The following is a 13068-nucleotide window of genomic DNA, read 5'->3' as shown; positions in this document are numbered from 1 at the left end:
TTTTTTGTTCTTCAGATGTCATTATTATTATTATTATTATTATTATTATCATTATTATTATCATCATCATTTTTCTCTCGTGGATCCCCCCCACTGTCCCTTCCTACCCCAACCCCCCCAACGCCCTGCTCTGTCTCTTTAGGAAAATATTCTAATGGCCTGAGTGGCTGCCGCGTGGCAAACGGGGCACTCGGGATCAGTCCTCTCGCAGATCCTCACGGCACACTCCATGCAGAAGAGGTTGTGGCCGCACGGCACCAGCGCGGCCGTGACCTCGCTCTCAAAGCACACCATGCACTCGCGGCTGCTGGCGACAGAGGTCCGGGCGGCGGTGGGCGTTCCCAGCTTGGAAAACCCCTGGAGTGGCTCCCCCTGCGACCGCCTGGGCAGCCCAGAGAGGCTGGGCTCCGGGATGGAGGAGGACGGGGAGCGGTGGGAGTTGGGATGGATGGTGCCGGTGCTGCTGGAGCGCTGCTGCTTGGAGAAGAGCACTGAGACAGGGTTGGTGTTCTCCTGCCCAGCCCACATTGGGGCCCCTGACTCTGGCACCCCGTAGTACAGATCCTGCTTGTTCACACCATAGTTGGGGAAGAGGTAACCATAATTGAAGTCGTTTTGGTCGTTCAGCCGGGGAGTCTCATAGACGGGGTCAACAGAGCAGTCGCCGATGCAGCCCAGGCTGTTCTGCCGGAAGGTGGAGAGGGGCTTGCAGCCCGGCGCCGGCGTGTGGACCCGCCAAGCCTCTGAGTAGCGGTTCTCCATGCCGGAGTCAGGGCTGCTGGAGAGGAAGTCATTCTCGTTGTTGTACTCCAGAATCTTGCCTGTCCTCACTGCAATGTGTGTCTCGATCTCCTCCCGGGCACGCTCCACATTGCCCGGCGCACCGGTGATCTCGAAGACGGGGTCCCGGTCTCGACTTGGCGTGATGATGTAGGTGTTGGTCTGCTGCTGGATCCGCTTGATGGTGGCTCCCTTGGGGCCCACCACCAGCCCCACCACACGGTAGGGCACGCGCACCCGGATGGTGACCTGCCCCGGCAGGGTGGGTGCGCTGCCGAAGGTGGTGCCCGCCTTGTTGCGGGAGGCCCTGATCATGGAGAAGTGCTCGGCTGCCGAGATGATCTCCCGCCGGGCCATGGCCACGTCCTCCCGCCGTCCCGTCACCATGAAGACCGGCTCTTCACCCCGCACCGGGGTCTTGATGTAGGTGTTGGTCTTTGCCCGCAGGGCTTTGATCTTGCAGCCTTGGGAAGGGAGAGAAGAAGGCACAGCAGTTAATGAGGCTGTCCCACCGCTCCCCGCTCTGCAGGACACTGAGCTGAGGGCCATAATCTCCTGTGCCACCTGGAGCCACCGCGCACAACACAGAACAAGGGAAGGGCCCAATCCCCCAAACCCTGAGGGAGGTCTGCCTACACCACTCCCAGAGACTGCCTCCCTCAGGAGAGCCATGCTCCCTCATCCCCCAAAATGGCGGTCACCCTTTTGTGTGCTGCACCCCACTACACCACCCCCCCAATTGCCTCCCCTCAACAGTCATCCCCAAAATCTCCCTTCCACACACCCCAACACCAGAGCAATGGGGGATGCACTCCCAGGTGTCAGTGATCTCTGTGACAAGGCCTGTCCCCAGAGCCCCAGGGTGACCCCCCCAGAGACAATGGTCATCATCTTTGGGCTCTGGGGACAGGGCTTATGCATGGGGCAGCTTGGAGGTCACAGGAGAACAGGGTTCCACAGCCTGGATGGCCGATGTGGAACCCCTTGGCCACCCTGTGCCAGCTCCCAAGGGCAGTCGCCTGCCACGACTCCAGAAAGCCAGAGGATTTTGGTACTACTGAGGAGGTTTTGGGGTGAATGTGGTGAACTTCAGGGGGACAAGTTTGGAGGGGAGTTGCAAAGACACAGCAGTTTGGGCCTCCCCACTGCAGATATGGCAGGACTGCTAACACCAGTAGAGCTGGATGGCCAGGGGTAGCAGGAGGCTGGGATTTGCTTTGGGGCTGGAACAGCAAGAAATGGGGCAGGTGTGAGCACCACAGTAGGCTGTGCAAAGACTCCTGCTGCAGGTGCTCAGACCCTCTGCCAAAACACTGGACAAATGGTGCTTTTGTGTACCAGCATCCATGTCCCAGAGCACATTGAGCCTATTCCCCAACTCCTAGAACCCACCAAGCCCACTCCCCAGCTCCTCACATCTCAGAAAATAGCCTTCTGCTTTCCCAAAAAGGGCAAAAGACTTTCCAGTGCGTTTTGGCTTCCAAGTTATCTTTTGGAGGGTGTCTTGATCCAGCTGTTTGGCTTAAGATGACACCTTCAATGACACCAGGATGCCATCAAGCAACTAAGTGTTTTTACAGATGTGCCACGGTTCTCTAAACTACTCCTGGACCCCTCCTTGCTGCTGTCCTGCCCCTCAGACCCCTCTCTGGGAAAGCTTCACTTGGCACCCCAAGGCATTTCTGAAGCCTGGCACCGAGCTCCTGTGCAGGCTGGGGGTTCCTCAGCAGGAGGTATGCTCTGAACTCAGATCTCAAATAAAAGTTAAAACCTGTGATTCTCCAGTGCAGATGAAGTAAGGTGAGCACTTTGCTGCGGTTTCCTGAGGATTTGGGTGTCTGATTTGGGTGGCAGGCAGAAACAGATGACGAGGACACAGCACTGGGACCTCTGTGAGATTCCCCAGCATCTCCTAGTCCACTTTCCCTCCCCAGAAAAGACCTTCTCCTATACTTCCTCTGTCTACCTGGCACCAGCAGGTTTTCCTCCACACACTCCACTGACATCACACTTCAACACATGAGGACCTGCAAACGATGCCTCTGCAACCACAAAATGCAGATTCCTCAGCTCCTGGGCTGGAACATTATTATTTATATAGACCCTAATAAATAACAGCATTTCCCAGGCTGGGAGCTCAGGGCTGCCACTCATCCACAGCTCCTCTCACGAGACACAGGCTGGTGACATCAGGGCGTTCCCTGGAATGCAGCGATCCCACCACCCCGTATCACTGGCAAGAATTGAAGCCCGCACCTGTGGCGAGGGAAACAGCCTCGTGCTGCCACAGCTGACAGGAACGACTTCCTAGGCTGGCAGGCGCCGCAGCAGCCACTGCATCCAGCAGTGCCTAGCGTGGGGCACGCTCAGCCCAGCCAGCTGTGCTCGGCACGGCACTGGGCACGGCACCGAGCACGGCACTGGGCATGGCACCGAGCACGGCACCGGGCACAGCACCGGGCACAACACTGGGCACGGCACCAGGCACGGCACCGGGCACGGCACCGGGCACAGCACCGGGCACGGCACCGGGCACGGCACCGGGCATGGCACCGGGCACGGCACCGGGCACGGCACCGGGCACAACACTGGGCACGGCACCAGGCACGGCACCGGGCACGGCACCGGGCACAGCCGGGCACGGCACCGGGCACAGCACCGGGCACAGCACCGGGCACAGCACCGGGCACGGCACCGGGCACAACACTGGGCACGGCACCGGGCACGGCACCGGGCACAACACTGGGCACGGCACCGGGCACGGCACCGGGCATGGCACCGGGCATGGCACCAGGTACGGCACCAGGCACGGCACTGGCCACGGCACCGAGCACAGCACTGGGCACGGCACCGAGCACAGCACCAGGCACGGCACTGGGCACGGCCCTGGCCAGGCGGGCACACACGGCCCCCGGCACAGCCAAGAGCCCACTGCCCCTCGGGGGGTCCTGGCAGCAGCGTGGGACACGTGCTGGTAAATCAGAACTTCACTGTCGACTCGCGGTGTGACTTTTAACTCCTCAGAGTTACTTCAGCTCCCGGAGCCTCATTTCCCATTTCGGGAGCAGGAATAGCTGTCTCCTGCCTCGTGCTCCCGCAAAATTTCCTCTTATCGCTCCACAGTGCAGCGCTGCTGCACTAAACCCATCTCTGAAACAGGAATTCCATGTTCCAGGGGAATGGAAATGCCAGATGTGGCACAAAGAAGGATCTGGGAAAAGCCCTAAATCCAAACCAAATCCACCCCCTGCCAAATCCAGTGCGGCTCATGGGTTACTCCCCAGATTTTGCACCATGAGGTACATTTGTGATGTTCTGTTGAGTAAAGTTTCCAAAGAGATCATGTGGACCAATGGTCACCCAGTGGTGTGCTACTTGTTCCCAGGAAACTCAAAGGACAGAACCTCATGGAGCCAGGCACAACTCAACTGTAAGATAAACTCACACAGGCAAAATCCATAATAAAGGTTCATCCCCAGGAGAGCTGGATAGGGGAGGTCATCTATACCCTCTACCACCCCTGGGCAGGGTGGGCTGTCCCTGGACCACCACTGGCAGACATTTCCCTGCCCCACTCCTGTGCCGCTCACTCCAAAGAGGGAGATTCCATCTTAGGAAGATTAACCGAGATGCCTCCATTTCCCCAGGGATATCACCAGAGCATCACATGGAAAGACAGGGGTGTTCACAGCAAGCATCAAGCTGAAAATGCCTCCCCGTGCATCACCCCGGGCTGCAGGATCTCCGTCGGATTCCGCAGTGACCCGCGCTCTGCCTCTGGAGCACAAGGCTCGCTCTCCTGCGCGGAAAGGACCTCAGGCACGGCTGGGATTGGGCTCCATGCTGCTCCGAGCTGTGGGACAATGACGGCGTGTGGGGGAGAGGGATCTGAGCCCGGCACAACAGGAAACAATCACGGAGCCGACAGGGAGGGTCAGGCAGGCAGAGCGGTGACAAAGAACGGGGGCTCCGTGCTGGGGACAGATGGAGGGGAACAGTGACAAGGAATACACATGAAGGAGGACAAAAGTAGGCACGTTACACGAGCTGGAGGAGTGGGAGGGAGTTAGGGATGGAGCAAAGGTGATGGAAATTGAGAGAAAGGCACACCCTGATCCCTCGAAGGGAGGAGGAGAATGAGGTGTGTGGAGGCAAAGCCAAGAACACCCCAAAACGGCAAAAGAAAGATGGGCAAGGAGAGAGCACGGCGAGAGAGAGGGGAAGGAGAATCTGGAACGGACAAAAGGACGCGTGGTGCAGTCGGTGGTGTGAGAAGGGGGGGAGGAGGGAGGGTCTCTGTGCGGGCCTGCAGACAGGAAAGCCAGCTTTGTGGAGACAGACAGATGGGGATCCTGTGCTTAAAAAAAGGAGAAAATCACCTCCTAGGAAATTAGACCAACTCCAGCAGCCCAGTGGGCTCAGTGGCCCAAATCTCCAGAAGCTCTAAACTGGCACAGACAATGGCCAAATCATCAGCAGCCCAAACCCAGAGAATTCCACAACTTCCAAGGGTGCTGCCCTGGTTTACATCAGCTAAAACCAGGCTGGGCTTAAACACGATTTACTCACTTAGTGCCAGGGCTCCGGGCCCATCTCAGCCCCATCCCTGACTTTGTTTTGCACACTAAAAAGGGGCTGAGTCTCCTTTGAGATCACCCTGCTTCTGATGGAGGACAGCTGGATCAGGATGTGGCCCGTGACATCCCAGCTGGATGGGCAGCACACCCCGATGTGCTCATTCCAAATAAAATTTGTCCTGCATGGGGTGTTTCTTTGACACTTTCTCTTCATGCATAACTGAAACTCGAAAACACCATGCAACAAAGCATTTTACTCGGGGGATTACTCAAAGGGGAGGGAAGTGGAAGGGAGGGAATTGCCTAGCATGTGGTGTCAAAATGAAGCTAAGGGAAGAAAAGTACCCATGAAAGCTGTACTAATACATAACTTGGTGTATGTTCTCCTCGTTATGGCAGTGCACAGACATCAGTGTGTTGATCCCTGGCAGACCCCTGCCACTTAGATTTTTATATTAAACAGAGAATTAAACCCTTTCTCACTGTGTTTCCACAGCCTACCTTCTATTATCCTGGTTTTTGTCAATAATGCAGATTCCAAAGCATTTCATGAAGGAGGCTGTAAGCCCAGTTCCTCCTCTCATCCTTTTTTCTCTTGAATTTCACTGATTACCAATTGACTCAAAGTGAACATGTTAGCAAATTACCTGAGTACATCACAAACATTCCCAGGACCAAACCCTGGAGGAGCGGAGAACCTCTGGTGACCAGACCAGTCAGCTAACTGGAATTAATCCACAGAGCAGCCATCTCTGGCTGAAAACATATAAATAAATTGAGACTAGACATTGCCAAGATGGGTGGCAGGGGTCAGAGGGAGATCTGGATGCACAGCCACCTTCTCGTCTCTGCCTACCCCTGCATCAGTGCAACGAATCCATCAGAATTAACAGAAAAGGCTCTAGGAGCTTGGTTCACCTCTCCAGCAAAGGCAGCTGGCTCACAAAGGACACGAGGGTGCTGGATGCATCTGATCTAACTGTTGTTTCCTTGGCATGAACGCATCCCAAATGTTCTCACACTGAGCAGCCCCAAACCAACGTGTTTTCACAGGACCCCAGCAGGGTTTACACCGAGGCTCCCAGGGGGCAGAAGATGGATCAGTGCATGGAATGGATGTGGCCAGCACACCACTACGGTAACAATGCCATCAGGACGGTGCCATGGCACACGCAGTCGTGCCTGTGGAGCAGATCCCTCAAGGAATTTCACTTTGGTGTAAATTCAGAGTTAGATCTGCTAATGACCTTCTCCTCCATGCTGCCACAAGGCCAGATCCTGCACACGTATACTCTGCTATTGATGCAGTCTACAGACTCCCACCTGGCACCAACTGGTATCTCCAGCCCAGAAGAATGACCCTGACCCTGGAAGCAACAGCAGAGCTGCACCAGCCCCAGCAAGGAGCTCCAGAGCCAACCCCGAGGTGGATCTTTTTGTTTCATTGACTGTGTTGTGGTTTTATTTTGGAAAACACACCCCACAAATCACTCCAGGTTGTTTTCATCAGATACAAAATAACCTCTACAGACAAAAGATTTTTAGCCCTCTTCTCATTTACCCCAAGGCACCGTTACACTGCACAGATACAAATTACACCTGTAAATACCCCACGCAGTCCGTTCTGGCTGTGCTAGTGGGGTGCAAGAGGGTCTAAGGACAAATTAGGACTTGGTCTTTTTTTCTATTGTAGTCATAAAATTGAAGAGGATCATAAAATTAACAATTATCAGCTACCTCGGGTAAGGTGGGGCATTCTTTTCCCCGTTAACATGAAAGCCTTGTTGAAAGACAAGCACACAAAGAACCTCACAAATAAACCCTCCTGACGGCCTGTGGGGTAAGGTTTTGCTGCATTGGAAACCTGATGAAAGTGGTGTCAAAAAACACAAATGCACACAAAAGGACCACAACCAACCAAATCTCTTTGCACCGAGAGGGTTTATTGTCCTGATGATGCAAGTTGTGTTTACCAGAAGGGGAGAAACACCACCCAACATACCATGTCAGGAAAATCGGCAACTGCCTCGTTCCAGCGCAGCGATTTTACGCTTTTCCACATTGTGATGAAAGTTGTTTATGAAAAAAAAGAAAGAAAAGGGGCGAAAAAAGCCCACCGAAACACCCAGCAGAAAGAGCCCCAGCGCCACAGACAATCAGCGCCTTGTGCAAGGGAGGAAAGTTGGGAAGGGGAAGCCCCCAGCCCCGGCTGGGCTGCATGGCGTGCGGTGGGTGTGCCCGCACGGCGCGATCCTGCCGCGGCCGGCCAGCCGCGCCGGGGCCGAGCCGGAGCCGGGCAGCGCCGGGGGAAGCGGGGCATGGCGAGGGGGACGCGGGGAGGGGGCTGCCAGACAAAGGCGGGGGCCCCCACCCAATGACAGCACGCTTTCCCACTGCCCTAGATTCCGGGAGGCTGCGCTGCGGTTCACTCGGTCAGCGCGGCATCCAGCCGCCCGATCCCAGGCGCGGGGGAGCGTGTGCGCCTCCCGAGAAAATTCCCTTTGTCTCTCTCCCAGACCCATTTTCTCCTCCCACCTCCAGCTCAAACGGCACAAAGTCGATCCCGTTCCGCACTTTTCCCTTGTGTAAATTCAGACCGATTCTCATTAACACTTTAGAACAACCCGACGCCGGCTGCAATATCTCTCTCCCTTTAAGGCCCATCCCGAGCTGCCAGAGCAGCGTACCGAGGTTGTCTTCACACCCCACCAGACCGGGTGGCTCTCGCTCCAAGGTTTCAGTGAAGCAAAGAGACAAGATCTGCCCTCCTTGCTGCTCCTCGGCTGCTGTACATACATCCACCTCCACTGGGTGGGTGGGGGAGCTGCCATCATCAGACTTCCTCAATGGAAAAGGCTTCCTTGGACTATTTTTAAACACTGAAAGCATTGGAGCATGTTTGAAGCTACACAAAGAGCCCGATCACCTGGGTTTAGTGGGGGCCCTTGTTATTTGACTGCACCTTGCCAAGAAAGGGCAATTTATGTTAAAATACTCTCTCACATAATCTCATTCCTGGTGACAACAGGCTGGGAGATGCTGCATCAAAGGGTGTCTGTGAGTCCAGGTGACAATGGATGCTATTGCTGTGATGAGACCAAGAACCCTTAGAAGGACCAAGAATCCTCAGAGCCCCAAAACCCTTACAGGGAAAGTCTCATCTGGGAGTGGATGCAGCACAAAGCCAAACCAACCCCACACCTTCTTCTGACACCTGCACACACCAGACACACACAGAACCAGCACCATGTCTCCCTAAGCACAACATCTGGCCTTAAATGTGTCCTGCAGCCTCTTCCCTGGCTCCACTGACAGCAGCCCAGTTTGTCTGTGGGAGCGGGCAGAAAAGTTGGATACAAATCTTGATCTGGTTGATCCACACCCACCTCGGGTCGCTTCTAGGGAAGAACCCAGACACTGCAGTGACTGAGGATTTCTGCCCCTTTCTAATTTCACAGGCTGCACAACCAAAACATGATGCCCTTCAGACGCTCTCCACTCCTCCCAGCACCTCTCCCCATCTCAGTCCACATCCCTCGACGTCCCACCATCTCCTCAGAAACCTACTGCAAACCCCTCCAGTGCTTTGTCTTTCCAGTTTCATCAGCATGGCCGTGAGAGAGCCAGCACAGTCATGGACAGGCTATTGCAGCAGGACACCCACAATGCGAGCTGGCAGGAGGAATACAAGAGCCACCACAAGCACCCTGATGTGCCACACAGGCCTGGACTGGCTCCAGAACCAGGAAGCACTGTCTGTGCCATGGCACATGCCAGGAGGTTCAGTCACCCAGCTCAGCACAGCTGGAGCTCACACACATGCCAGGGGAAGGGGGGATGATCTGCAGGAGCCCTGACTCAGGCAGAGACTCTCCCCTCACCCTCACAGCAACAGGACAGGCATGGAGGTCATGGCTCCAGCTCCAGCCAGGGAAGGGGTGCTGCTACCAACCACGGCCAGAGGTCATAGCACCAGTCAAAGGGATTCTTGTGACTTCATCCCCTTATTCTTCCTTTTCCAGTTTCCTGTCCTCCAGTTTGCAAAGCAGCCCTTAGCACATCCCACCAGCTGCCCAGCTCTTTGCCATGGATCCTGGGGCACCAGGTGCTGGAGCCTGTCTGGCCAGTTCCCACCAATCCCCCTTTCCACAGCCCAGCACCTCATCCCAGCTAGTCCCCCATCCCAGCTGGCTCGTGGCCGCGCTGCTGGAGACGCGCTGCTCAAATTCAGCGCACAAACCAGCCCCAGCACAAACCCGAGCAGGGTTTCCAGCAGGTGATTGGCTCCACGAGGGCACGTTCACAGCTCCTGGGGAAAGCAGGAGCTGCCAAGCCCAGGTTGAGCTCCTGCAGCATCTCTTGCTTGGTGGAGCCACCCCCTCTGCCACAATTACACCTCTTCACAAACCACCCTTACAGACATTCCAATAAAAATACATCGGGCTTGAGCCTTATTTACACTTAAGTGCCTTTTCTCTCCTTTGGCAAAGTGAGAGGCTGCCTGATGGCAGGTGGAATTCCCGTGGCCAAGTGTGTGCACTAGTGTCCCTACGCCCAGATGCAGGCCTCTCATATCCACGCCTGACTGTGAGGAACAATTTCATAAATGGTTGATATTATAAAATCATCTGAAGGGACAGTGTGTTTCTTCAGAAAATAGTAAATTGAAAAAAAAGCTAAACCCTGTTACCAAGTAAAGCAGTGAAATAATTTTTATTTCATTATTACTTTTTTCTCCCCCTCCCTTTTTCAGGATGTTCATCACTCTGTTCAAAGGAACGCATAAAATAATTGCTTTCCTAGAAAACCATCTGCCACAGGAGCAGTACTACCAAGGAGTGACAATCTGCAGTTTCTGGGATTCCTGGTCAGACATCCATGAGAGTCCAGGATTCCATCCCCCTCGGAGCCCCACACCCAGATCCAGACCCTCTTAATCTAGCCTTCTACACAAAAACAAGGCACAGGAGACAGTGAAGACATTCCTACAGGCCTTTAGAAACAAGCGTGGGCCATGATCTCTGCTGGAGTGAAGAGCTGTAGCTACAGGGACTGTGCTGAAGGAATCCCCAGTCTGGGATCCATCCTGCCCACCTCCCCCATGGGGGCACAGGCCACACCATCTGCCCCACCAGCCAAAGGAGCACAGCCACAGCCGCATCCCCACAGCTCCAGCACTGACATTTCAGTTTCCCAGATGAGGGAAAATCCTCACACGCACAAAAAATGGTGGAAAAAATCCAGATCTCCACGTTCCTCTCCATCGCTCTGGACACAACAGGCACGTGCTGCGTTCTGAACACATCGGAACACACCCCCTTCTCAGGAGTCTGGGGCAGCAGTGAGATCCTGGAAGGAAACAGCCCTGGCACATTTCCCCTCGGTTCCGCCTGCCGAATCTCCTGTCCCAACTTTATTAAACAAAAGGGGCCTGATTCTCTAGAGCCTCACACCCACCAGTGCAGAGTTGGTGCTGAGCCCCACCGTGTCTGCCCGCGCTCCACTCCCGGCAACATAAAGGCAGCACAGGGAGGATCGGGACCAAGGCCAGTGGGATCTCCTGGGCCAGACCTTCACCCCTTTCCTGCCCGTCTCCCCGGGTCCCCAGTCAGGGGCTCCCATCCCAGTGTGGACGCCAGAGCACGAGCTGTTCCCTCAGTTGCTACGCCCCCAGTTTTGGGGAGGTCAGCACTCCCCGGACTCCTGCCCACTCTCCATCCCGGCGTGGGAACCGGACCCTTGCTCCACGGGTGGGAACAAGCAGAGCCTCCGCAGGCCCCATTGTTCCAGCTGCATGCCCTAGCGTCAGAGATGCCCAGCAAGGAGCCATTTGTGTCACTCTCCCCGTGGCTTCCCCTCGCCCACCTCAGCCCTTCTCAGGGCACTGGGGGTCATCACCTCCCGGGTCCCACCACAAACCCCCTGCTCAGGGGCCTTCGATCCCAGCCCACAGGGGAGCTGTGGCTGCCCATGGAGCCGCAGGCTCTGCCCATCGCACTTCCAGAGAGTCAAGTTACTTGTTCAGAGAAAGAAAGAAAGAAAAAAAAGCCCAACACTTAGCCGCACTATTATTATTTTTTTTCCTCTGTAGCGACACAAAACTTCTCTCGGCAGCGCCGTGCCCCGGCTCCTGCAGTGCCCACGGGCGGCGCGGGGCCACGCACCGCACACCCGGGAGTGGTGGGAGTGGGCGAGGGGTGACTTAAGAGTGGGTGTGGTATGGAGATATATATATATAGATAGATATATATATATATATATATATGTATGTATGTATGTATGTATGTATGTAATTTTTTTTTAAGCCCTCCTCCATTCCACCTCGCTCAGAACGGAGCCGTGAGGAGAACAAAAGCATCACTGTGGCGGCGCGCGGGCAGCGGCTGCGGGGGGCCCACGCGGGACGGCGGGTCCCGCTCCAGGGTCCCCTCGCTCCGGGGTCCTCCCGCTCCGGGGTCCCCTCGCTCCGGGGTCCCCCCGCTCCAGGAGCGGCGGGAGGAGCTCCGCTCCCAGCCGCTCACCGGCCGCTCGGACCGAGCCCGGCACCACCACACCCCCTTCGCCCGGCCAACAAAGGGGGACTCCGAGGCGCGGGGCCGGGCTCAGCCTGCACCCCCCGCCCTTCCCCCGCCCTATTCCCAGTTTTTTTTATTCTTGAGGAGAGCGCGGTCGAGATCGGGTCCTTGGCATAACCGGGTAGCGGCGCGCGGGGCTCTCCGGTGCCGGCAGCCGGACAAGCCCCCGCAGCATTCCCACAGAGCCCCCATCCCACCCTTCCCAAAAACCCCCCGTGCCGGGAGCGCAGCCGTCCGCCCACAGCTCGGCAGCCCTGGGCTTTGTCCCCGGCGGGGCCGAGCGGCCCCGGCCCCGAACAATGGGCGGGAGGGAGCGGCGGGGGCGGTGGCGGGGCCCCCCGGCGGCGGGGGAGTGTCCCGGGGCCAGCGACCGGCGACACCGGGGGGGATCGGGGGTACCGGGGGCCCGGCGCTCACCTTGCCGTCCCACGATCTCGGCCACGTGCTCGGAGCTGGGCACCGGGACGCACTCGGTGGTGTTGGAGCTGCTCTTGAGCCGCAGCTCGGCCTCCTTGTAGAGCGCGCACAACTTGGGCTCCGCCGCCCCGGCGCTGGGCGCCGCCGAGCCCTTCGGGGCCGCCGGGGGCGGCGGCGGCGGCGGCGGCGGCGGCTGCTGCGGCGGTGGCGGCGGCGGCGGGGGCTGCTGCGGCGGCGGCGGCGGCGGGTTATTGTTGTTGTTGTTGCTGTCCTCCACCAGCACCACGGCCGAGGAGGAGGAGGAGGAGGAAGGCTCGCCTAGCCCCAGCAGGCAGAGCTGGTCCAGGGCGAGCTGCAGCGCCCGGTCATCCTCAAGCAGCGCTCTGTCTTTGCCGCTCCCACCGAAACAGCCTAAATCGCCGAAACCCCCGTTCCTTTCCATTATCCCTGGGACTACCAGGCTAGGCATGGCTAACAAAGGCTTGGGAGGGGGCTGGGGGCTGGGGGGGGGGGGGGGGCGAGAGGAGGGGAGGGGGGGGACACAAAGAGCTCGGGAGGGAGAAGGGAAAAAAAAAGGCAGAGGGAGAGAACGAGAGAGAGAAAAGGACCCTCCGCCCCCCGCCCCCCGCCTGGCCAAGCCCCTTTCCCGTGTAACCCGAGCCCCGCGCCCGCCGCCTTCACCGCGGTCCCCCCGCCGACGCCCCCGCCCCCGGCCGCCG

General features: G+C 57.3%; 1 protein-coding gene across 1 annotated transcript; it reads right to left on the bottom strand.

Annotated features, from left to right (window-relative positions):
* MEX3A (mex-3 RNA binding family member A) lies at positions 1–12845 on the bottom strand. The gene is made up of 2 exons (XM_086865757.1): positions 12350–12845; positions 1–1244 (listed from the first exon to the last, which is right to left on the bottom strand). The coding sequence occupies exons 1-2, from the start codon at positions 12816–12818 to the stop codon at positions 139–141; spliced, it is 1575 nt and encodes a 524-aa protein (XP_086721883.1). The 5' UTR covers positions 12819–12845; the 3' UTR covers positions 1–138.
* Between the last annotated feature and the right edge of the window lie 223 nt (positions 12846–13068).

Source organism: Cyanistes caeruleus, chromosome 30 (genome assembly GCF_971803275.1).
Source record: "Cyanistes caeruleus chromosome 30, bCyaCae1.hap1.1, whole genome shotgun sequence".
Classification (NCBI taxonomy): Eukaryota; Metazoa; Chordata; class Aves; order Passeriformes; family Paridae; genus Cyanistes; species Cyanistes caeruleus.
This window is presented reverse-complemented; position numbering and strand designations above follow the sequence as displayed.